Below are 25910 nucleotides of genomic sequence, written 5' to 3'. Positions count from 1 at the left end.
TCGGAAATGTTCGGCTACTTCCGTCGGATCCGATCCTCCGTACGTACAGCCAGGGTCACATGACGCGATTAGCTCTGCAGCGTGAGTTCAGCTTTCTAGCGACATATATTTCTGATGCTAACCAGCGCCTGATCTGTGATTTTAATATCCTCTGAGTTACAAAAGTAGTATTACTTCACTAAACAGTATTTTGTAGAAGTGTGTTCTCGGAGCTGTACAACGCGGACTCGCGCTTTGGGGCATATTTAGACATTTCTCTGAGCTAGCTAGCCAAGGTTAGCGTGTTAGCTAACATTAACATGAATATTGACAACGTTAATCAGTCAGTCACAACTGGAGTGTCATCTACGACGTCTTCAACTTCAAGCAACTGTATTGCAAATGATAATGCAACAACCAGCGTCAGCAGCATCCCTTCGGTCACTAGTAATGGTAAGGTTATATGACTTTGGCTAATGTTATTGTGCTCAACACTTAGTTCAAGGTAGGATCGCTAGCTTTAACTACTGATGGTGGATGATTTGTTTGTCTGTCACAATAAATATGCAAGTACGTTAAGCTTTGTTCGTGCATCATCATGTGAGAACCTGTAATTTTAACAGGGTTTGGACTTTGCACAGTCTTAGTTCAGGACATGGTGCAAACACCTCTTTCCCTATGAGTAAGAACTGTGTCATCTCATTACTTGTGAAACGCAGCAGATGAGTATATAATTATAGTAATCCCATGCACTTGTATTACAGCTTCATCCTCAGCGGCCATGGTGACACCATCAGCAGACACATCTGTCTCCAACGGTGTCTATGTTCCTGGTGGCATCACCAATGGAGATGTAAAGCCTGCCATCTCCACCACACCCTTGGCAGATTTTCTCATGCAGCTGGAAGAATACACTCCCACAGTGAGTTCTGCCAGTCACACTATATGCTGCATTCACAAATGGGGACACTCTATCAGGAAGTCCAGAGATTGTAAACATGTTGAAGTTATTAACAGCTTCATTCTGGTAACAGCTGGGCAAGTTTGTCTAGTCTGCCAGCCGGTTTAACTGATCACCATCACAAAATTAAATTGAAATTCAGTCAAGAAACTTTTTGTACATATCCAAATGGATACAGTATGTCTGTTTATGCAGTGAATTAAATAACTGAAAAACCAGGGTACTTAGGGTAATCACACACAGTATTCAGTTGACATTCATGATAACTTCATATCTCCTTACCCTGGATGAAAATCTAATGATGTTATGTACCAACCACTGTCCTCCTTAGACAATGGTAATCATTTCCTTCAGTGGTCAGAGGCTGTGTTCTTGTCACAGTTTATTTAGCTGATCAAGACCAGACGTAAAGTAACAATGTTCTTTACAAACAGTGTCTGTAGCAGTGAAATTGAGCTCTGTGGATCTTGACCTCAAGCTAAAGTCTGCTCTTTTACTTTATTTTTTTCCTTCAGATTCCTGATGCAGTTACAGGATACTACCTCAACCGGGCTGGCTTTGAGGCCTCTGATCCAAGAATGTAAGTGTTACATCGACTGACTCTATGAAGTATACTCGAATCCCCAGAAGTAAACAAGTTGCCATTACTGGGGTGGGTTCTCCGGCCTACAGTACGTGCGAGCTGTCCTAAGAAGTGTTAAATCTTCTACTTTTCTCTTTTCTTTCTATGTTAGTTATGTTTACAATGATGTCTAGGAAATCAGGAAGAGGTTATCAGCTGCTCCAACAGTAGTGGCAAATTTCACCTTTGGAAAAAAAACTGAATGTCCATAGCCTTTACTTCATGAAGAGTGCCCGTCTGAGACCATAGGTCATGGTGTAGGCAGAGGACCAAGATGTTCGCATGCTAGGCGATAAAATAAATAATGTTGAATACCTATGGAAAAACCCACATTTCTAACTAATTTAACTGGTCTCTGATAATTAAATGACACAAATCACAGTGCTGTTATTATTAGTCACATTCAGAAGTTAGTCATATTCACTAACAGGGCACAAAGGCAGCTGCAGGTGGAGTGTTGTTGAATGGGTGAATGAGAGTCTCATTGTAACCCTTTGGTTAAAAGCATCATGTAAAAGCAGTCCATTTGCCAGTCTTTTTTAAAATGAATGAAGATCTGAGATGATGTGACCCTTTGCTGTGTGTTTTCTTTTTCATTTCTTTAGAATCCGTCTGATCTCCCTTGCTTCTCAGAAGTTTATCTCCGACATTGCCAATGACGCACTGCAGTACTGTAAAATGAAAGGAACCGCCTCAGGAAGCTCAAGGAGTAAGACAAAGGTCAGTGTTTATGTCAACACTTGCTTTAAATGTACACCATATGCACACCATACAATATGTTGACGGTGCTGTTAGAACATGGTGACAGAGGTAGGTTTCATCTGCCTTTAGTGCTTTTGATCTGTTTGTTTCTGATAATTAATTATTTTTCCTTCTCTCTATATAGGATAAGAAGTACACTCTGACTATGGAGGACCTGAGTCCTGCTCTCACAGAATATGGCGTCAATGTCAAGAAACCATATTACTTTACATAGAACTGTCTTTCTTTAAGGCTTTTGTCTTTTGCTAGTTTTAGCTCCCTGCTGACCCACTAGAGTCTGTCGACACCTTTTATTGCTTTTGTTTTTTGTTTTTGTTTTGAATCATGGTGCTTTAGTTCAGGTCTGACACATCTTTGTAGTCTCCATTGTAGTTGCCATTTGTTATTTTTTGGGGAGCCACCTTGCATTATGTTAAATTGTAAATTGTGAAAATAAAATCCTTACCAAAAACATTTGTGTCTGTTAGATGTTATATTTGTGCATTAGCTAGTGAGGCTGTTTGGATGTAAAGAGTGATACAATGTCCAACACTAGTAGAAGTGCTATATCATATAATTCTGTTCATACCATGGTCTGTGTGAATGAACTGAAAGTAGATGTGATCTGCTCAAACATTGGTTACTTATTGGAAAGGATAATTGAAAAGGTTTTATGATTGTATTTTGGAAAGTGCTATATAAAGAGTATAATGTAAAGCCAGGTTACTATTATGAACTGGCTGAATGACTCCAGTTAACAGTTCAGGCTTTTGTCTGGGGCTTATGGACAGCTATAGGTATTGTACTGCAATAAAAAATGACGGGCTTTACAAGTGCAGTGCAACAGCTTAAATACTCACAAAGCTACATGAGGTGGTGTGCACATTTAAACAGGATGCAGAAATCTGTTTCAACAGTTTATTTCTGTCAGTGGGTAGGTTATAGTTTGAACAGGTGTTGATGGATGTGGATGATTTTCTTTATCATTAATGTATCCACAGTGCAGCCTTATTTTCTCTCTTTTCCTCTTAACATAGAATCGTGTGACACTTTCCCTACAGGCCATAGGCCTCTAGGCAGTTGGGGGTCCATTATTAGTACGGTTGTTCCTTCCTTCAAATTCTGACTGTCTTTTTGCCAATAATTCCCTATCTGTAGGTTGGGGAGGTAGTTTGTGATGAAGCAGGACCAAAACCGATCGGCTAGTGTTTGACTGTGCCTCCATCATCTCTGTCCCAGCAAGTTAGTATCTGCATAGAGAGCCTGTGGAAGGGAAGCATCGCACCACCCCACGAGGAGGAGATTTATCTTCTATCTCCACTAGTACTGCGTGTAAGACTTCCTTAAAAACAATTTGACTTCCCACTGTCACTCTGAGAGCAGCTTTAATGGATCCGATTTCCCTTTCCCACATTCCTCCAAAGTGATGGGCATTTGGAGGGTTAAAGTGGAATTGTATTTGGGATTCACTTAGCTGTTCCTTGAGGTGTGGATTCATGGCTGCAAATACGCCTCTCAGCTCTGTCTCCTCCTTTCGAGTTGGTGCCACAGTCGGAAAGCAGCTCATAGGGGCGTCTTCCATGTGCAATAAAACATCTCCATTCATTGGCTAAGGTTGGTTCAAGTATCTCCACAATTCTGTTGGCTACAAAGACCTTATACCTGCAGGACTCAGAGTGAAGCCTTGTTAGTACCACAGTAGAATCAGACCACAGAAAGGTTCTGTCAATGGGGACTGTCATTTCAGATTTGATCAGATTTGATCAGTTTACTCAGCTGGGTTCCAGTCAGTGCTGCTGATAACTCCAAGCGGGGTATAGTCAGTTGCTTTAAAAGCAGCTACACATGATCTTGCCATTACAAATGAGATATTAGTCTCCCGCATCTGTTTTTTTGTTTTCATGTATGCCACTGAACCATACGCTCTCTGAAACATCACATAAAATGTGTAATTCTCTGTCTGTTTCTTTGCAAGATACATGAGGGTTGTTGCCTTTATTCCACCTGGTGAAGCTTCATCCAGAGCTGCTGCAGCAGGACTTTGGCTCTAGTAGTGAATGGGATGATGACATCCTAAGGCGTCCTATTGTGAAGCCAGCACTTTGTACACATTTCTCATGGTTAGAGTTAGGCAGGAAACAGGTCTGTGTTTAAAACCCAAGGTATCAGAGACACAATGCTAGCTTAGCTCTAGTGCACCCTCTACAGGATCTGTCCAGTTTTGACTCAGCCAGAGCTCAGCACTATCTGATCTGGCAGCTGATGGTAGGTGATCAACAACAGATGGAAAGTCACTTGCCCATTGCCTAATTTCAAATCCACCAGAGGATAAGGGGGAGAAGGGGCATAACTGATTCGAAGGGGGCCTTCAGTTCAGATGCACTTTTCTTTCTGAACAAAGGAGTTACATAGCACTCAGTTCCATCTGTGTTTACTCGTATGGTCTTTGCAGGACCATATTGGACTCTCTCTATGGGTGTGATGAGGATTGTCTGATCCAATGAGGATGTGTGGCTGAACCTTAGAAAAGAATCTCAGTGATAGACCATGTAAATGTGGATAGCGTTGCTTGAGTTTATTGAGTGGATAACTCTGCTTAACAAACATGATCATATCAGAAATGAAAGCACTGTTAATTGAGGGAACGAGGCAGCAGATATTTTCAGGTTTACAGCTCTTCCTTGTAGTGTCTCTGTATGCTGTCTCATTTGTTTCTCTGGTTCTCCCAAGATACTATGCTATATTGTACGCTCAGATGACATAGGTATCAAATGTCTTATTCTTGTGGCAAAGTCTTACTTTAACAAATCTAAGTAGTACTTTCGGTGACATACTTTGTGGGTTTATGTACAACACTCTAGATGCTGTTTGAGTTTTATTTACTTCATGTAATATGCCTAGGTGGCGGGTATTACATTTGGGGCAAGGTTTTCTCAAAGTACAATCTGTTGCCTTGTGTGTATAACAAAGTTCCACTGTATCCAAAGCCAGAATTCGAGGGAAGAAGGACAAGAACAACTAGTACTAGTTATTCAGTAGCTGTAACTGGTTAGTCCAGATGAGGATGTTGGTAATCATTCCATTTAGTTTGTCCTGAGGTAAAATTGTTAGTCGTGTCTCTTTAGGTGTGTATACATTGTTGTATTAAACAGGTATCTCCTTATTTATGTGCATCCAGCTGTTAAAGTTCTGAGCTGAGGGTAACCGACCACGAGGTCTGTAGCCTGCTGGAGCTGTATTAAACCCTTGGGATGGCATTGTTATACACCGCATTCCAAATTATGCAAATTATATTTCTCAGATTTTCCTAAATAGTCGATGCAAATGACAGTCAGTATAATTTTCAACTCAACTGTTAGAGTATAATTCAAATTTTATTGAACAAATCCAATGATAAGATTTTTTTTTTATAAATAAACTCAAAATGCACTGTTCCAAATTATTATGCACAACAGAGATCAAAACATTTTAAAGGTTGTAAAGAGAACAAAATGGTAATTTGTTGAATTTGCAGCATCAGGAGATCATATTTACAGAAATCAAAAGCTATTTCAATCAAAAAAATCTTAACAGGCCAAGTTACATGTTAACATAGGACCCCTTCTTTGATATCACCTTCACAATTCTTGCATCCTTTGAACTTGTGAGTTGTTGGAGTTTCTGCTTGAATATCTTTGCAGGATGTCAGAACAGCCTCCCAGAGCTGCTGTTTTGATGTGAACTGCCTCCCATCCTCATAGATCTTTTGCTTGAGGATGCTCCAAAGGTTCTCAATAGGGTTGAGGTCAGGGGAAGATGGGGGCCACACAATGAGTTTCTCTCCTTTTATGCCTATAGCAGCCAATGACAGAGGTATTCTTTGCAGCATGAGATGGTGCATTGTCATGCATGAAGATCATTTTGCTATGGAAGGCACGGTTCTTCTTTTGTATCATGGAAGAAAGTGGTCAGTCAGAAACTATACATACTTTGCAGAGGTAATTTTCACACCGTCAGGGACCCTCAAGGGACCTACCAGCTCTCTCCCCATTACCCGCCACCTCCTTGCTGACGTCGCAGCCTTGTTGGGACATGGTGGCCATTCACCAACCATCCACTACTCCATCCATCTGGACCATCCAGGGTTGCACGGCACTCATCAGTAAACAACACGGTTTGAAAATTAGTCTTCATGTATTTCTGAGCCCACTGCAACCGTTTCTGCTTGTGAGCATTGTTTAGGGGTGGCCGAATAATAGGTTTATGCACATTTGCAAACCTCTGGAGGATCCTACACCTTGAGGTTCGCAGGACTCCAGAGGCACCAGCGGCTTCAAATACCTGTTTGCTGCTTTTCAATGGCATTTTCGCAGCTGCTCTCCTAATCCTATGAATTTGTCTGGCAGAAAACTTCCTAATTATGCCTTTATCTGCACGAACCCCTCTGTTCTCTGAATTAGCCACAAATCTCTTCACAGTACGATGATCACGCTTAAGTTTTCTTGAAATATCCAATGTTTTCATACCTTGTCCAAGGTATTGCACTATTTCACGCTTTTCAGCAGCAGAGATCCTGCTTAATAATGTGGAACATCCTTAAGTAGTTTTCCTTTGATTGGGCTCACCTGGCAAACTAATTATCACAGGTGTCTGAGATTGATTTCAATGATCCAAAGACGCAATACCATCTATGAGTTTAATTGAAAAACTAAAAATTAAATGTTTATGACACTTAAATCCAATGTACATAATAATTTGGAATGCGGTGTAGTTGGTGAAAAGATACATGGGAAGTAGAGACTGGTGGCATTTGAATAAGAATTTGAGGTGTTGGTAGAAACAAAGGACACTGAATTGCAGGCCTATGAATAGAAGTGATATTAGAGGATGTCACTGAACTCAAAGGTATATGGGAGCTAGGCCCTGAAACTGATATGGCCAAACTTTTTAGGTATTTTTAAGGCTAATGTTTGGTTTGATGGCACATGAACTGATGAGGTTGAAGGCAATGGTCTTGATGGTTCCTGGATTTTAAGTTCTGGACCATGGTTTGTAGGGCGGCTCTTTTAATTATCCTTGTGTAATCTTCTTATAGCACATTTATTTTATATTGAAAAGCAAAGGAAAGTGTCACAATGTCTGTTCAACCATCAAATCCCAACAACCCCATTGTGTTCTTGGACATAACCATCGGAGGGCAGGTGAGTAGCTCCAAAATATATATCAATTCGCGGATAGGTGTGGTAAAAATAAACTAAATGCGAGTGAACAGCGTGTTAGAACTAAAATGTGTTGTTTTCATGTGAAGAAATTTGAAAATAGAAAATAGAAAATGACTGTGCAGTGTTTTTAACTTTGAGATCAGTTAAATACCATCAGGGGGGCAATTCATTTTTACAAGGGGCCACAAGAGAAACCTGAACTGTGTTGGAGGGCTGAACCAACAATAACTTGAACTTAATTCTGCTCAATATTAATTTTCTCCCATTGCAAAAAGCAGTCAATTATATATTTTGATTAGCTGCTACTGGTAATCAGAATAATAAGGATATTCTGTAAATATTTATATACATATATGAAATTGTGGTGTAGGTCAAATAGGAAAATACTCCTATAGAAGTGATGAACAGTAAAAACAATAATTACATCAGTGTTTCATTTTATTTTTAACATGTTAATCTTCACAAATACTGAAAAGGTGTTTTGCAGTATGTTAAAGATAAGCTATTGGTCAACTTTATACAAAAAGCAATTAGTGCTTTTAATGTTTTTCAGTTCATTTTACTTGTTCAGTGGAAAAAAATCCAGTCTGTTTTGGGCTTGAACAAGGGCATTGAAATCTGGCTGATTGTCTGAGGTGGATATGCGAAGGACAGCTGAGAGGTGATCATCAGTGATGGAGGATCTGTATCTGGATTTGTTGAACATCACTGACAATGTCTGTTCACATACGTAGGTAGATCCAAAGAGGACTAGAATCTTCTGAGCATGCCTCCTCATGTGTGAAAAGTTCTCCTCTTTGAGGGAAGAGTAAAACTCGAGCTGTGAGACTGACCTAAAGCGCTCTGCCAGAAGAGTGTCAGACTGCAGGTCAGTGAGTTCCATCTGAGCATCACTGGGTGCATTATCCACACTGCACATGAAGGGAGAAGAAACCATGTGCATTTCACTCTCAACTCTTTTAAAGTCTTGAAATCGCCTTGAAAACTCCCCATGCAGTCCCTCTAACATGGATGAGTACCTGTGGAGGTGATCAGCTGATGGTGTGGCTTCCTTCAGAGTCTGCAAGTGGGCCTTCACTGCGCTGTACATTTCATGCACAAAAAGGCCCTTGCATTGCAGTTTGACATTTTGTTCATTCATTAGTGCAGTCACATCTACAGCAAAACCAAGGTCTGCCATCCAGTCTGCATCTGACAGCTGGGGGATGTAATTTCCTTTCTTCACACAGAACTCGCGAATCTCTTCTCTCAGGTGCCAGACACTTTTCAGCACTTTGCCCAGGATGAGCCACCTGATAGCTGTGTGGTAGCTTATGTCACCATATTCAGTCTCATTTTCCTCCAGAAGTGCAACAAACTGTCTGTGATTCAGTGCTCTTGCCCTGATGAAGTTAATTATTTTAGTTACAACATCAAAAACATGTTTCATTTTTAACACTGACTTACAAAACACTTCCTGATGTATAATACAATGCAAAAATGTCACTTTCTGCTCAGGGCTCATTTCTGTCTCTTGGTCCTGCATTCTCTTCAAAAGTCCAACACTTTTCCCTGTCAGATTTGAACAACCATCCGTTGTCACGCCTGCCAACTTGTCCCATTTCAGTCCCAACTTGTCCAAACATGCATTTACCTCTGTGAACAAATCACTCCTGGTTGTTGTCCCTTTCACTGACTGCATGGCTGCCAGCTCCTCTGTGAGTCTGTAGTTATCCCACGTAAGAAGACGAGTAGCTGGGAAGTGTCACGTAGGCTACATTGCAACTCTCATAAAAAGCCTGCGAAAAATACGGAATTCCGGCTCTTTTTTAGAACCGGTTATTTTGGCTTGCCTCACTGAAAAGAGCCGGTTCTTTCGGCTTCCAAGTGGCTCCTCAGATTTTTGTTGCTTTAATTAATTTATTACCAAATTATGTGTAAAATGAATTACTAATCATAATTCTGATCTGATTCTGATTCTACTGTAAACGCATACATTATATAAAATGTTTATTATTTATATGGCTTTATTAATATACTCAACATGGAACAGAGTGCTACAAAAATAAATTATAAAATACAAAAACAAAGACCTATCTCAATTAGACAAAAAGCTGCTCGATATGAAATTTTAACACAGTCTACACTCTGCCTTTGAACTGTCTATCACATTAAAATGTGTCCAAACTTTACCACGTTTCCTGTCAGTCATTTTTCTCACCTTTCCAGTGTGTAGTGTCTGTCTATGTAGCACCAAGTTCTCTCGCTCTCTCAAATCTCCCTCCTGTTGGCATGCTCCGTGTGTGTGTGTGTGTGTGTGTGTGTGTGTGTGTGTGTGTGTGTGTAACCCCAGCTGATTGTGTGCACGCAGAAGAAGTTGGTGATTAATTCAGCATAGCAGTTCATTTTTATTTTCTAAATTGATGTTTCTACATGTCACACAAATGCACAAGTAAATATATGATCCAGGGTCTTATAGTAACGGGTCGGGTCAGGATTTGCAAAACTGGACCCTGCAGGACTCTGCAGTCGAAAGGGAAACAGAGTCTATTTGATGTTTCCAGCAAAGTCAACAAAGAACTGAAAGATGGACAATGAATAAGATAAGTTCAACTGTATTCAAGGCCAGACGTAGAGGGAAGATGGAGAGGAAGAAGTAGTACTAGTAGCTGTAACCAGATGAGGCCTTCATTGTGCTGTAGAATAGTTTGTGGGACCAAGAATTACCTGTTGGTATTCATTCCATTTAGTTTGTTCTGAGGTAAAATTGTTTGTCCCGTCCCCTTAGGTGTGTATACATTGCTATCTTAAACAGGTATCTCTTTGTTATGTGCATCCAGCTGTTAACACAAAGTTCTTTCGACTGCCTGTCAGGATGTCTGACGGATGAAGATCGAGCTGTTTACTGATGTGGTTCCAAAGACAGTGGAGAATTTCCAGTAAGGAGAAAAACACAGATCATGCTAAACAGGTATATATAAAAGACAAATTAGACTATTTCTGAGTTGTCACTTACTGGCAGTGTTGCACTGGAGAGAAGGAAATGAAGGAAGGAAAACACTCCTTAACCACCCTGCACAATAAACCGACCACACAATACATTCTTAACATACTTAACATACACTTAAGAAATCTGGATTAGCACAAAGGGTTTCTGCCGTAGAGACCTTTTATTTGGGAATATATATGCTTAATCAGGTCTCTGAAGGTTATTTACATGTGTGCATGACAAAGAGCTAGACCAGGGAAAGTATCACTGTGGCAGGAGTACAGCAGGTGAATACTGCTCTGTGTGAATACTGCTCAGTAGATGTGATGTGCTCAATCATTGGTTACTTATTATAAGATAGATAGATACTTTATTTATCCCGGGGGAAATTCAAGTATCCAATAGCATACAAAATACAAAACATACATTACACATACATTAAACTAAAATTAAAAACCCTAACATTAAGAATAGAATTAAAAATAAAATAAAAGACAAAATAGAATATAAAGTATTACATATGTATATATAATATATAAAAAATGAACAGTAGCATATAAAATTAACTGCAGCTTTTACAGTAAACAGTGCAAATACACAAGACTGTGGATTTAATTTCAGCTGGGGCTCAGCATACATCACTCAAAGCTGCAAGTTAGAATCAAAATCATGTATGGTAACTTGATCTAACTCACCGACTTCTCTTCTACAATTTCAGAAGCTATTTCCACACTAACTTTCTTGGTTTCAGTGAGGCTCTTTGGTTTGGTTGTTGTTTGGTTGTCCTGTCGTTTTGGCTGATGGCCAGGGGGACGAAAGAGTTTTTGAGTCTGTTGGTGGAGCTGGATTGGGACAGCAGTCTGCCCCCGAACACACTCCTGTGCCTGGTGAAGGTGTTGTGCAGAGGGTGGTGGGTGTTGTCCAGGGTCCCTCTCTCTGCCACTGTCACCAGAGAGTCCAGCTCAGTGTCCACCACTGACCCAGCTCTCCTCACCAGTCTGTCCAGTCGACCTGCGTCTCTCTTCTTGCTGCTTCCCCCCCAGCAAACCCCAGCATAAAAGAGCACTCTGGCCAGCACAGACTGGTAAAACATCTGCAGTAGTATAATTTAAAGGTTACTATTATAAACTGGCTGATTGACTCTCCAGTTAACAGTCTGGGGCTTATGGACAGCTAAAGGTATTGTACTGAGGTGCAACACCATAAATACTCAGTCACAAAGCTACATGGCAATAATTGTACATCTACATTACTTTTACTATCGCGCTTTCTTGCGACGGCAGTATTTTGTCCCCAACTGCCAGCCGTAAGATGTCTCTCCTGAGCCACCGTAGGTCCTAACGGCGCATATGCTGGACATTCAAATTATCCTCGTGTAAACGTCAAACAGCACATTGAGTCTGCGTTGAAGAGCAAAGGAAAGTGTCACAATGTCTGTTCCACCATCAAATCCCAACAACCCCATCGTGTTCTTCGACATCACCATCGGAGGGCAGGTGAGCAACTGTTAGCTTCAGGAAGCTAACGACAGCTAACGACAGGTTATCGGTAACACATCTTATTACCTCACTGTGGTGCTTTGGTTTTAAAGTTGTGATCTGGTGAACTACTTATGGGCTATTGAAACGGATGACTTTTAACACACACGTCTGTGTGACACACAACAGATAAGTTGTATTCAGGTTGGTTATTAGCAGTGTGTGTGCGCTGTGTGCGTCTTGTAGTGTCATTACGGTAACGATATGGCTGCTGTGGTTCTGAGTCAAAAACGCTCATCGTGATTTATCTCTATGAAGCCGGTTTATTGGCCTGCATAGTATGCTTATATAAGGTTAACTCGGGTTGTGGGTTCATCAAGGCAAGGACAGAGTTTACTTTGTTTAGACACTGTATAAAGTAAAACTGTGACTGAAATGACTCTAGGATATGGCGAGGTATACTTGAGATTTATCAAGATATCGTTCAATCTATTTTGCTTTATTGGCATGAATGTCAATGAAACAAAATATATACATTTCATACATTTTAAACAAGAAAACATTAGCACAAACTTGCTGTGTGTGCGTTTGTGTTTGCATTACGTTGTTGTCTTCATATGTGCTTTTGTATGCGTGTGTATGTAAGCAATAGTCATTAAACAAACACATAATAATAAGAAGAATCATTAAACAAACACATAATAAGAATAATAATCATTTAACAAACAAATAGACTTAGACTTCACTTTATTGATCCCTTTGGGATGACTCCCTCAAGGAAATTGAATTTCCAGCAGCTTACAAAACACTTAGAATAGAAAATAAAAGAGGTATAAAAAAATACAGTATAAGATAAACTCTTAGCTAAATATAGAAAGTAAACAATAAACAGTAAAAAAATAAACTCTTAGCTAAATATAGAAAGTAGAGATAAGAATAAAAGTAAAATAAAATTCAAGTAAAATAAAATCAAATAAGATAGATGTAGAGAACTGTATAGAGGATAAATATAGTTAAATATATAGGACAGTATATGGCATTGTGTTATTATACAGTGGATAAATGACATTAGCAGAAAGTAGCAGTTAAATTAAATTATTGCACTTAAGTGGTGGATTAAGTTATTGCACAAAAAAGAAGAAGAGTGTCCAGGTATGTATGAGTAGATTATTATTGCACAGTGAGTGGCTACCACTCCTTCCCTTCTGTCCTCTTTACCCTATTTCCTCCTCCCCCGGAGTGAGGAGCTGTAGAGTATGATGGCATGAGGGACAAAGGAGTTCTTGAGTCTGTTGGTCCTACACTTGGGAAGGAGCAGCCTTTCACTGAACAGGCTGCTCTGGCATTGTCAATAATGTCCAGCAGTTTGTCCAGTGTCCTCCTCTCTGCCACCGTCACCAGTGAGTCCAGCTTCATGCCAACCACAGAGCCGGCCCGCCTGATCAGTTTATCCAGTCTGGAGGTGTCCTTCTTGGATATGCTGCCCCCCAAGCACACCACAGTGTAGAAGAGGACACTGGCAACCACAGACTGGTAAAACATCCACAGCAGTTTGCTGCAGATGTTGAAAGACCACAATCTCCTAAGGAAGTACAACCTGCTTTGTGTCTTCCCGTACAGGTGGCTGGTGTGTGTTGTCCAGTTCAGTTCATTATCCAGCTACAGCCCGAGGTATTTGTATGATTCCACAGCCTCCACCTCAGCTCCCTCTTGCAGGACTGGTCGCGGTCTTGGTCTGGACCTCCCAAAGTCAATGACCAGCTCCTTCGTCTTAGAGGTGTTGAGCTGTAGGCAGTTAGTGTGACACCAGAGAGCAAAGTCCCCCACCAGACTCCGATACTCCTCCTCTCTGTCACCCCTGATACACCCAACGATGGCTGTGTCATCGGCGTACTTCTGTATGTGACACAGCTCCGAGTTGTAACAAAAGTCCGAGGTGTACAGGGTGAAGAGAAGAGGGGCCAGCACTGTGCCTCGGGGGGCTCCAGTGCTGCTGACCACAGTGGTCAATAATATAATTATAACTATGTCTCAAACTGTCTTCACAATCTGATTTGAATGATTTCTTCTCTAGTATTTTTGATCTTACCTTTTTTTTAAATCTGAAACTAAATGTTATTAATATAAGTTAGTGACAATAGTTGCTGAAGTTACGGGTTTCCTGCATGTTTCAGTGCAAGTAACAAACATAATAATCTAGCCCATCTAGAGCACAGTGTATGCTCTTCCTGTTGACCAAAAGAAAAATGTTATTTAGCTTATCAGATTTGTTCCAGTACTTTTTATGACTGTAGTCTGTTATTGGTAGAATAATTATCCTTGGACATGGCAGTATATGTAAATGCTGGTCTGTAAAAGCAGAAATATTTTCATATTAACTTCCTCCATTGACTACTCTACCTTACCTTATTCACTTGTTTAGTGGTCGTCTTCCTCTGGTATGTTGTAGCACTCACAGTGAAAAAGGAGAAACTTGTTGAGATATAATAACCAGACCTTTGTAGTGGAAACGTATAATCTGAGCATGTCAGCATAAATGGTCATTTTTCATTTTGGTTAAATGTAATAATCCAGCATCCACCGGTAGCTTGTGTTAATTAGGATACATTCAGTGAACATTTTGAACATGAATAAGTGAATGTTTGCAGCATTGATACATTTTGTGTCCATGCATACAGACTGTGTGAGGATTAGGGGGATTTCTTGGTTCTGGTATGGTGGATTAAGTTACTATTGAAAGCTATTTTTTAGCTAATCTTCTTCATTAGGACAGTGCTGGCAACATGAGCAAACAACCCCAAAACTGTCATCAGATTTTAATTTAGATATTGCTAAAAACTGAAGTATGGGATGTCACCTTCTTCCATCTGAGCCCCGCCCACTTTAATCCGGTGAGAATATTACAGAGAACAAAGCACAAACAGAAACCTGTGTATTTGTTGAGGATCACATTGTTTGTAGTAAGAAGCTGAGCTACATTTGCAGTGCCTTTAATTCAGGCTAACAGCAGGCAGCCACTAAATACAAGTTATTAAATAAACTAATTGAGAAATCTCATTACAAGGTTAATGTAGCTGCTCTGGAGCTTTCAATCATACCACTTGGTCTTCATCAGCAGATGGAGTTTGCCTCGTTTGTCATAGAATTGTAGATGAACATTTTTAACGCTTTGAGGATTTCTGGTCCGTGTTGGATTAAAAACTGAGGCTCACAGTTTATTCTTGATTAGGGCTGCACAATATGGTAACAACGTTGCATGTTTGACAGATAATGGGATATGATTCACGATTATTGTGGGAATGACAATTTTTGTATTACAAATTATACATTTATTAATATAATATTAAAAATATCAAAATCATGATGTGACATCAAAAAGATTTGTAGACTTAATTGTGTAGCCTATTCTTGATCAGTAGCAGTTAAGAACAAGATCTCATTACAAAGACCATCAAATAGCTGTTCAGGTGATTTCAAACATATTGCACCACATTAAGTTTATGTAGTACATGGTTTAAATACATGGCTTTGGTGAAGGAAAACTGAAGAGGACAGCATGTTATTTATTGAGAAGCATTTTAAAACCCATACCACAGTCATCATAGCATTTTCCCCGAGTCTATAATTATCTTTGACAATTGCTGCATGACAAACATAAACATGTAGGAAATAGAAAATGATGATTTCTGAAAATAACTTAAATCACCACAGCTTTGAGCAACACCTTTTCTCCACAGCTCTTCAAAGAATTATATTTGGAAGTCCAATCACAGTCTCTTGTAACATTTAGCAGTTAAATTCATTGCTCAAAAGCACGTCTGCATGTGCTGATGGTGGGAGATGCATTTCTGTGTCCAGGACCATTTAAAGATGCTCACTCATTTCCATAAAGTCTTTTGCATTTTTCTTGCACTTTTGCATGTTACACATGGAAGAGAGCGTTGTCTTTTGATGGGTTAAACACAGCTATAGGGAGTTGTTGTTGTGTTCCTTTGCTCAAATGCCAGTAAATGTGCCATAAGCACACATTTTTGGGTATATTTCTGTGTGGCCCTAGTGTGTTGGCCTTTGCCCAGAACACCACACCCATTATTAAACTGTTGGCACACTCCAACCACAGAAGGTTGACAGTGATGTAGGCAGGTACTCCAAAGCCAAAGACCAGACAGATCACAGACACAGCTAGATAAGGCATCCAAAACATACCGAAGCCCAGCATTAGGCTGAGCCACAGAGGAGGTCGCGGGCTGATGGTCTCCTCCTGATAATACCCCTCACTGATTTTTGTCTCTGTGCACTGGGTTGAGATGAACAAGTCGCTCCTCTGGTTCTCCTGTTCTTCCCTCATTTCAGCTAACATGTCAGCCTCTCTCAGCCACTGGGGAATACTTGACCAAAAGGGCATCATTACACAAAGTACTACCGTGAAAAGAACCAAAATAAAGTAGGTAATCAGTGTAGACTCCTCTACTTTACACATAAGAGCCATTGTCTCCCTCGTTATATCCACTAAAATCGGCTCGTCTTTGACAGATTCAAAGGAGTAAATGACAGCTAGCACCCACCCCAGCAAAATCAAGACTGCGTTCCTTAGGTATTTGCAGATGGCGCTTTGGTTGCAGAGGTAGGTATCTTCCAAACAGTAGTCCAGTAAACCCAGGAACATCATGGGTAGCGGCAGTGCTCCATATGTCGCTGAGGCATGAGCCAAGAGGAAGCAGGCTGACACAGGAGACATTTCAGGCCCGAGACACCACACACTTGCAAAAAAAACCGCCAACACCGCGTCAGCTATGATGACGGACAGGCTGCACATGCTTAAAAAGGAGGTAGACAGCTTCCAACAACATAAGTAAAAAACCGCTATGTCCAGTCCCAACTTGAAGAGGATAAGTAACAGATATTTCTCAGAGTTGTCTGTATGACACTCAGACCCCACCTCCCATTGCTCTATAATGGCCAGCATCTTGACAGTATGGCTGATTCCTGGAGACCCTGGCGACTCAGGAAGCATGCCCGTTGTTGCAACAGTTCTCAGCTCAGTATCAAGGTGCACCAGGGAATGCTGTGAAAGACGGGATAATATTGGTTAGGAACGTTGTCTATGCAAAAAAAAAATAGACTGCAATTAATTATGAGAAGAAACAAGAGAAAGCATGAGTCAACAACCTTTTACATGGTCACGCATTACTAGTGAGAGATGGTTAAGTAGGTATCAGGTTTTGTCCTTTGAAGATCTTGGTGTTATTATTATTTCTTGGTGTTATATATAAACATTACAACATGATATAAAATGTAACTATTGTGTTAATTAATAAAACCTGATGAAATTGAAGTATAGGCCAAATTTGTGCAGGTTGAACAGTAAGAGCTCACATTTGGAGCGGGTGACATTATTTTGTCAGCGTATTTGGTGTAATCATAAAGTCTTAGTCCCGTTGCTTATCACACCCCACCTGTGCAGTTAAACACGGTGTATGACTAGTGCAGAACAGTTGGCATTTATTTAATGATTTAAATGTCATTATTATTTAATTTTTAAAGCATATCTAAAACAGCGATCACTTTGGTCCTCAAATATATTTTATTAAAAGGCTTAATTTCACTACTCAGTCAATTGTGACTTCCCCTTCCTCTTGCAGTGGTATTCATTCCAGCAACACACACACCAACCTGAATTTCCAGTGTTACATGTTTTGAAACATGATTACATGTTTAGTCGGTTTCTGCCACTTTTGCAGCATTTCAGAATCAGAATCAGAAATAATTTAATAATCCCAGGGGGAAATTATTTAAATGTACACTACTCACAAAAAGTTAGGGATATTCGGCTTTCGGATGAAATTTCAGAATGTACATAAAATGCACTATAACCTTTCCAGATGATCTTAATTTGACCTTCTACTTAAGTGCCCTACTTTCATGATATAATATCACTGTAGCATCAACTTTTTACATTTTCCATAAATTTCACCCAAAAGTGGAATATCCCTTACTTTTTGTGAGTAGTGTATTTTATTTACTCACTAAGTAAAGAAAATGAATAAAACAAAGTGCGACCCTAAGAAGTCTGTACCTCTCTGTCCAGAGTTGTCCTAGTCCTGTGAGTTTTGGTGGAGAATATCCAGATGCTTGCAGTAATGTAAGTTAGAGACCCTGCATACTTTCAAGACTTGCCAGTGACTGTCCTCAGATGGAATAGTTCCCTTTTAGGCAGGACTTTATGCTCCACCTTCTCATTAAAAATGCAAACAACTGATGGGACACACCTTCTGTGTCTTCAAGGAAGCCTTTTTTCCCCTCTCATATTTGTCTGGGAGCTCATAGCTTCTTGAGATTTGCATGTCCTATAACCGCTAATCAGGATTGAAACGCAGCATCTACTAACAATAATTGTCAGTTGAAACCACACCCTGTGGCTGGTTTTGTTCACCTGCACCACATCCATCTACAATTTCAGTCCCAGGAAACATCCTCAGGTGTTGAATGTTGGGGGTCTAAGGTTGCTACCTAGAAATACTTGTCTGTCTGACTGTGACAAAAAAATATACTTGAATTAACAGCGTTAATAATTTATTTTAAAATACTCCTGACGTAGAAGCTTAGGGGTGCACGTTAAAAAAAACAATATAACCAGTTCTCAATGAGTAAAAACATGTCATTTTAACATTTCATTATAGTAAAATTATATATTTTTACAATATAAATTAGTTTAACAAAGCTTGGAACACCATGTACTGATCTGATTTAATCACCTAACAATGTCATCTGACTACAGAACGATCACCCTGTAAGCGTAAGGTGATAGTTAAACGAGGAGAAATAGTTAGTCACAAATACACTTCTACAGGTCCTTTATATGATTCCAGTCAAACATGCACATAGTGTTAGTTTACAGAACCTTACCTGTCAATACGAAAAGCTGATCAACACCATGTCACTGTGTCTTGACTTGTTTTGTTACTCTCGGATTGATCTGTGCACATCTAGTTAGAGAAAGTCAGAGGGGAGTAAAAGCAGGCGTGGCTGTCCTGGAGTTTATATTACAGGATACGACTGTCAGGGGAAACCCCTTGCCCTGTATGGCAGTTCAGTGCCTTTGATATATTTTCTCATCTTTCTCACGTTACGTTCTTTACTTTTGTGTGTGTGTGTGTGTGTGTGTGTGTGTGTGTGTTTAAAGAATTCTGTGTGAATTTGGTGATCTTTGAAAATTTCACACCCTCATTTTATTATCACAACAAAAGTGGCTGAACAGTATAGATTTATCAAGATGAAGACACTAGACCCTTACCTGTGGGATCAGTCGACGTCCCCCTTCAACTGTTAAAATGTCGTGTGCTTGTTTGTTCTGTGTAAACAGAGCAAAGACAGGAGAGCCAGTGGTGGCGTGTTTTACTGAGTTGTGCAGTGATGTCATTGCAGAGACACAAACCGCTCTTTTTACACCAGCACATTGTTGTCACACACAGATGCAAACACGTGGACAGTGTTGTAACAGTCGGCCGCTTACAATCCTGTACTAGTTATTCAGAATTCCTGTACTAGTCCTTCATTGTGCTGTAGAATAGTTTGTGGGAGCAAGAATAACCTGTTGGTATTATTCCATTTACATCCTGTCAGGATGTCGGACGGATGAAGATCGAGCTGTTTGCTGATGTGGTTCCAAAGACAGCGGAGAATTTCCGGTAAGGAGAAAGTCTGCAATCACATGGATGACATACTATGTTATTAAAAAAATCAGAAAAACAAGATATCACAGGTATAGATAACACAAATCAGACAATTTTTGAGTTGTCACTTACAGTTTCATTGTCTCTTACAGGCAGTTCTGCACTGGAGAGTTCAGGTAAGGAAATGAAGGGCTGTACTCTTTGATGGTGCACAAACACTCCTTAACCATCCTGCACAATAAACCGACCACACAATACATTGTTAACATACTCAAAATACACTTGAGAAATCTGATTAGTTCCAGCGTTTGGCAGCAACCAGATTTTTGAATCATGAAAATGAGAAACCTGTTTCCTTTTCATCAGGTTAGGAGATGAGGAGAAACCTGGATTAGCACAAAGGGTTTCTGCTGCAGAGACCTTTATTTGGGAATATATATGCTTAATCAGGTCTCTGAAGGTTATTTACATATGTGCATGACAAAGAGCTAGGCCAGGGAAAGTATCACTGTGGCAGGAGTACAGCAGGACATACAGGAAAGATCTTTATTTGCAGCTTCGCCTCCTTGTATCCAAAATAATAAATTAGGAAAAAATAAAGAGAGATCAAAATGAAGTCTAGATAAGTTAGGTTTTAGTTTAATGAGTTGTCTGCTTATTTGGAGAAAGCCAAGGGACGGTTTTACCCCACAATGTGTGGTGCCACTGAGGCTGATAAATGTGCTGTATGCTTGTCAAACAAGGAAAGAATATAAGAGCGTTGAATAGGAGCCGGTGCTGTTACACAACCAACACTTTTCCTTCATGCTGTTCCTGTATGAAAAAATTTGTTTCTCCATGCACGCCAATATTCAAATTAAAGGGACAGAACAGGTTCCTTTTAAAAACCAAATTTATGTTAGCCTGCTGCGTGGGATGTACTCATTCTTATTTTTTAGTGATGATGTGGCATTTTACAGATCAGAGCTCACAGCACAAGCAATAAAGCCTGTAGTACAACACAGTATGTTTGTCTTTACTGCTAACTTCAGTTTGTTGTGTCTCAAACTTCTGCCCTACAGGAAGGATGGAGTCCCTATTGGTTTCAAAGGCTGCACATTCCACAGGTACACAGTTTAGCTCGCATTATACTCTGATGGAAAGATTTTTTATATTTTTTTGAATGATTTAAGTAGAAATCCACACCCCCTGTTGGCTTTTAGAGTTGTTATTTAATCTGGCTGTCTCCTGGAACAGCCTCCCTTGAGTATCCACTGTCAGCCCTGGCATTTAAGCTGCTTCTGTCGCTGTTTTTCTTAGTATTTATTGAGGCAGAATTACTCAGAATGAAATAATAGCATTTGGATGAGCTATTTGATCTTTTACTTTTATTATTTTAAGGCCCTGAGCGCAGTGAGGACCCGACTGAAACTTGTATTATTATTATTATTATTATTATTATTATTATTATTTATAGAAGTAAATCACATTTTTGGCTGCCGTAACATGTTTGAAAGATAAAGACATGTCAGTGGTGGTAAAAATGTCTGTATAATATGGGTCTTGCACATGTTGAACCACCATGTTTCTACAGTAGCCCAGATCAGATAGGGTCGTTTGCATTTTTCTGCATGTCTCATGGCCACCGTAGTTTCTCCTTCGTGCTTCTAAAGCGAGGGAGTTACAATCTGCAACCACTAGATGCCACTAAATTCTACACACTGGGTTCATTTATCATTCTTCAACACAGGGTTGTACAAGGAAATGCAAGTTGCAGTCCCTGTATGCTACTCACAAACTTTTAAAAATGACATAAATGGATGAATAAATAATAAAAATAAACTGTTTATGTATGAGTGGAGTGTTATGGGAATTGACACCATCTCTATTCACCCCCATTGAACGTTTTCATGTTGTATTGTTTTACAAAATGTTATCAAAATAGATTTAATTTGGATTTTGGTAAAGTGAATACATTTTATAGGCAGTCTCAGCATGTCATATGAGTCAGACTACCTGGTTCAATCTGCTTTTTGTATAACAGGTTCTGTTACCTCAGCGAATCTCACAGCACTGATATGTATGCATTGTTCATTGACAGGGTGATCAAAGACTTTATGATACAAGGAGGGGACTTTGTAAATGTAAGTACATACACACCTCTTCTGCTGCCTGGTTAGTGCTTTTGTTACAGCTTTAGGGTGACAGCAAAGAGTCATTCAAAGTCTAATGCTTTGCATCTGCAATGAATGTTGTTATTCTGATGACTCAAATAAATACAGTACATTGAGTACAATCAAAAGAACCTGTTTCTTAGCTGAAGAACAAATACATTTTTGCTTGGGGTGAGTGCTTGGGGTGTAACCATGTTTGATAGATCTGAATGTGAAAGTAGGTAAAGGAAGATTCTTTTTCTTTTTTTTTTCCAAGGTGTTTGGTATCAGTGGATGAAATGTATAGTATGTTGCTGTAGGAACGGAGGCATCGTCTCACTACACAAAATATTATTTCTTGTCTTAATTAAATATATCTTGCAGTGATGTTGGACAGACTGCAGTTGAATTTTGTATAAGCAATCTTTTGCCCCCTCGTGGACGTAGTAAATTACAGCACATCTGAACTGATGTATATTCTCTTTCTACGTTGTGAGCCCTATATCAAATACCAATTTTTTTGTCTTTTTGTGAAGGGTGATGGGACTGGTATCTGCAGTATCTACAGAGGTCCATTTGCAGATGAAAACTTCAGAATGAAGCATTCTGCGCCTGGTCTTCTGTCCATGGTATGTTATACAGATCAATGCTCAGATGTTAGGGGGACTGAATCAGGAAAGGGTCTATTTACTTTGACTTCAGCCAAATCAAGATGTTTGGTATCCTGTAGTCATTTTGTATATCCTGTATTTTCCTGTTTAAAATAATAAGTTCATTAAGATTTGATTAATCCATTCAAAGTGAGTTGACCCCAACCTCCAAAGACAATAGGATTTGATTGATTGATTCAAAGTGAATTAACTCTAACCAATGTAGACAAACAGATGTTTTAAAACTGCCTTTCTCTCTCAATAATGTGTTTTACTCAGGCAAACAGTGGTCCAGGGACAAATGGTTGTCAGTTTTTCATTACCTGCACTAAATGTGACTGGTTAGATGGGAAGCATGTTGTATTTGGTAAGTCTGCAATATTAATTGTGTATTCGTATTGATTTAGAGCTCTATTCTAATTTGTTTAGTTTAATTGTATTTTTTTTTACTACTGTTTCAGGAAAAGTCGTCGATGGTTTGCTGATCATGAGAAAAATTGAGGTAAAAACAATACTGTAATATTGATTTATATTATTATTGATCTGTAAATGGAACAACATACTGAAGCAAAACAGTGAGAGGAGAGAGACCACTCATACTGGTGAAAATAAGAAAATGTATTCAAGCTTAAATAGTATAACCACTCACCACTAAGTGATAAACAATTGTGCAACATGTTTAAAGAGAAAACATCGACTCTATTTGGACTCTGACTTGTTACGTCCCCGGATTGTTTGATTTACCTCTCAAATCAATTTTGAAGAGAACAAGGTAGTATGATTTTCAGAATATGTATTAAATGTTGTTTAAGATTTTTAACAGTCACTGTCTTGAACATTTTCATCTCCACAGTTATGTTTCAAACTTTAGACACAAATATTTCTGAGTAGGCATCCAACCTGTGACTGAAACCCAATCACTGACACTGAAGTAATGTTGTATTGTGTCATGTTATGTAATAAGTCATTAGACTTATCAAAGGATCATTTCAGTTGCGTTTAAGTGTCTTTTTTTAAAGTTGAGTTTTTTTGTGTTCCTCCGTCCCAACAGAATGTTCCTACAGGACCCAACAACAAGCCCAAGCTCCCCATCCTCATTGCACAGTGTGGAGAGATGTGATCCAGCTCACTCACAACACAGTGCAAGAACTACACACCCTCAGTAGTGCCTCATAGTTACTCAACAGTCCTCAGCAAATATCAACCCACATATTCTTTTGTGTATGGATGCCTTCTCCCACAATGCAGATTGAAGGACATTATAAAGTTAATCATATGTTTCTGGCTCTGGTATACCTGACTCCAGGTTAACTGCTGCAACCGAACCCAAATAAAGTATTCACATCTCAGGTGGGATTTGGTATTGACAGGATGTTCTTAGTCTATGGGTTTGAAATTAATGTTTTGTAATGTTTTCAGCACAGTTGTTGATGAGTCCAAATGGAGGAGATTTTTTATATCCTGTCATGAAAAGGCAACTAAGAAAATGTGACCTCTAAAGAAACAACTGGTTGGCATGTAAAAAATATGAAATCTTCTCATTCCTAATTCAATCTCACTGTGTAATATGATCAATAAATTGTTTTACATTTTTTATAAACCTTTGGGGTAGATCTTGTTTGTTTGAAAAAAATCTGTTCACAACTCTAAAAGGCATCACATTTGGGATTTCTTTCAACACCTTTGTGTTGTTTTAATGTTGTTTGCTCAACCCCAAAAACCCCCAAGCAGTAACAAGGGATTTTTAATTGCAATCAAACAGTTTCACAAAATATGTAATATATATTTATTATAATATTAACAGTAGCCAAGGATTGTAAGACCAAGTGATTTAAATTTGTTTTAATCCTTTTTTTAAGAAACTAGTCATTTATCCATTTTTTAAACTGCTCCGAATTCAACCCTGCATTTAATACTGTAAGAACACCGTGTACCCAGTGTACTATGCACTAGCTTTTGTTAGCTAATTTACCCCTCCTCGTAGATCCTTACCATAGAAAAAAAACACTGATGTTTGAGATTAAGGTTAAATTCATCAATGAGGAATTGTGCAGAGATGTATAGTTTGGCACTGAATTGATAGTGGGTTATAATCAATTTCAACCCCATCGCTGTGGAGCAAAGGAGGGAAACGCATTACAGTCAAAGGAACGAGAGTCCTCCAAGGCACATTCTCCAGTGCCAAGCAATCCTCTGCTGAACTTATGGCTACCTCTTCTTATCCCGGCCATCCATACAAATCTGAGCTACCAGACCCCCTCCCCCATCCACGCTCTCCCTCTTCTGCCTTGGACTTCGTTCCCTTGGCACAAAAGAATCCTTTCAGATGGAGACTCTGTTCTTATGGAGACAGGAAGAAGGGTTTTTTTTTTTTTTTTTTTTTTCCCCCAGGAGGGGGGTCTCCTCGTGTGGAGGCTTTCTGGGGTCAATGCTAAAGCCCATCTTTGTGTGGGAGAACGGGGCTCGGCCATTAACAGCGAGCTCTTCACACATCAGCCAGTGCTCATAAACAGTGCCAGTGGAGCATTAACATGACAATGGGTGGGGGGCTGTGGTGGGGTTGTCTCACTCTCAGTCTGGGTCTGTCTGCTCTGTGCTAGTGGTATTGGAGTTTCTGAATTCACTCAGGATGATGACTGCATTTAACCAGTTTATTGTGCAGGGCAATATGAGAGACACAAATATCAGGACACAATCAAATATCATGCTTGGTGTTTAAATTGTGAGGGAACATAATGGTTATTGTTAATCATTGGTGTAATTTCTCCAAAGATGACCTCTATTTAAAGGAGTCAACTACAAAATAATATCACATTTTAGCTGTAATAGTAGGGCTACTTCCACTATCCTGTGATACGGAATAGTGAATTCAGTTGTTAGGTTTTACAGTGTATAGCTGCCAACATTGATAGGTTCCTGAGATGAAAATGAGCTCTCCTCACAAATCTCCCAAGGTATCATGTACGTTTGAGAGGTACTACCACTGCAACTGTGATAATGCAGTAAACATGATAAATGTAACATTTAGGTTACATCGTGTTCCGTGAATAAAATATTGAGGCTTTCCTAATCCTTCCCTTAAATTAGGTCAGTTATCCCTCAATATTTCCACAGGGCTGCACTCAATGCACATGGAGCTACAGATAGTGTGCAGTGTCTATAGGCAGTTAATATTTTGTCAGTAGTTATGGCAACAATACAAACAACGGTTTCATTAAACTCCAGGCAAGCACCCCGTTTACATTATTACAACTGACTACTTGTTCAAAATTCATTTCGTTTTATTTTAATTCTCAACGGGAAAATGTGAATAAGTCCCTTCAGCTGAACTGAAGACCTGCTTTCCTCAAACATTAAAAACATGAAATGAAGATAAAATAATAATATGCCCTTTGAGGGAATTTTATGACGCCATGTTTTTGCAAGTGTTTGTACATTTTGTTACAATCTGTCAAAAGACCAACACTTACATGGGATAACCAAGCAGACACTGTTCCAAAAGTGT

At 39.4% G+C, this 25910-nt stretch overlaps 3 protein-coding genes across 6 annotated transcripts; 2 read left to right on the top strand and 1 right to left on the bottom strand.

The window, feature by feature from the left end:
- Nucleotides 1–37: 37 nt before the first annotated feature.
- taf10 (TAF10 RNA polymerase II, TATA box binding protein (TBP)-associated factor) lies at nt 38–2777 on the top strand. The gene is made up of 5 exons (XM_051425593.1): nt 38–432; nt 744–901; nt 1456–1520; nt 2168–2282; nt 2449–2777. The coding sequence occupies exons 1-5, from the start codon at nt 300–302 to the stop codon at nt 2536–2538; spliced, it is 561 nt and encodes a 186-aa protein (XP_051281553.1). The 5' UTR covers nt 38–299; the 3' UTR covers nt 2539–2777.
- Nucleotides 2778–7402: 4625 nt separating this feature from the next.
- On the top strand, nt 7403–24005 carry ppih (peptidylprolyl isomerase H (cyclophilin H)). Of its 2 annotated transcripts, none has more exons than XM_051425481.1 (9): nt 7403–7483; nt 19574–19638; nt 19776–19799; nt 20685–20729; nt 21704–21746; nt 22292–22384; nt 22685–22772; nt 22867–22907; nt 23457–24005. In XM_051425481.1, the coding sequence occupies exons 1-9, from the start codon at nt 7418–7420 to the stop codon at nt 23523–23525; spliced, it is 534 nt and encodes a 177-aa protein (XP_051281441.1). In that variant the 5' UTR covers nt 7403–7417; the 3' UTR covers nt 23526–24005. The 2 variants fall into 2 exon arrangements, with proteins under 2 accessions (XP_051281441.1, XP_051281440.1); XM_051425480.1 differs by lacking the exon at nt 7403–7483 and adding an exon at nt 11769–11968.
- si:dkeyp-100a1.6 (probable G-protein coupled receptor 160) lies at nt 15140–19559 on the bottom strand. Of its 3 annotated transcripts, XM_051425478.1 has the most exons (4): nt 19542–19559; nt 19245–19301; nt 18857–18936; nt 15140–17015 (listed from the first exon to the last, which is right to left on the bottom strand). In XM_051425478.1, exon 4 carries the CDS (start codon nt 16962–16964, stop codon nt 15873–15875), a length of 1092 nt encoding a protein of 363 aa, XP_051281438.1. In that variant the 5' UTR covers nt 16965–17015; nt 18857–18936; nt 19245–19301; nt 19542–19559; the 3' UTR covers nt 15140–15872. The 3 variants fall into 3 exon arrangements, with proteins under 3 accessions (XP_051281438.1, XP_051281439.1, XP_051281437.1); XM_051425479.1 differs by lacking the exon at nt 19542–19559 and having other exon boundaries at nt 19245–19316; XM_051425477.1 differs by lacking the exons at nt 18857–18936; nt 19245–19301; nt 19542–19559 and adding an exon at nt 18027–18184.
- Nucleotides 24006–25910: the final 1905 nt, after the last annotated feature.

Source organism: Dicentrarchus labrax, unplaced genomic scaffold, assembly GCF_905237075.1.
Source record: "Dicentrarchus labrax unplaced genomic scaffold, dlabrax2021, whole genome shotgun sequence".
NCBI lineage: Eukaryota > Metazoa > Chordata > Actinopteri > Moronidae > Dicentrarchus > Dicentrarchus labrax.
Note: the sequence above shows the minus strand (reverse complement) of the source record. Positions and strands in the feature narration are given on the sequence as shown.

Excerpts from the sequence above, each read along its gene's own strand:
- si:dkeyp-100a1.6 (XM_051425478.1), bottom strand. The coding sequence starts at position 16,964 with ATGCTTCCTGAGTCGCCAGGGTCTCCAGGAATCAGCCATACTGTCAAG.
- ppih (XM_051425481.1), top strand. The coding sequence starts at position 7,418 with ATGTCTGTTCAACCATCAAATCCCAACAACCCCATTGTGTTCTTGGAC. Across the intron at positions 19,639-19,775 it reads AAGACAGCGGAGAATTTCCG|GCAGTTCTGCACTGGAGAGT; the intron begins GTAAGGAGAAAG and ends TGTCTCTTACAG. Across the intron at positions 22,908-23,456 it reads TGATCATGAGAAAAATTGAG|AATGTTCCTACAGGACCCAA; the intron begins GTAAAAACAATA and ends CCGTCCCAACAG.
- taf10 (XM_051425593.1), top strand. The coding sequence starts at position 300 with ATGAATATTGACAACGTTAATCAGTCAGTCACAACTGGAGTGTCATCT. Across the intron at positions 433-743 it reads CCCTTCGGTCACTAGTAATG|CTTCATCCTCAGCGGCCATG; the intron begins GTAAGGTTATAT and ends CTTGTATTACAG. Across the intron at positions 2,283-2,448 it reads GCTCAAGGAGTAAGACAAAG|GATAAGAAGTACACTCTGAC; the intron begins GTCAGTGTTTAT and ends CTCTCTATATAG.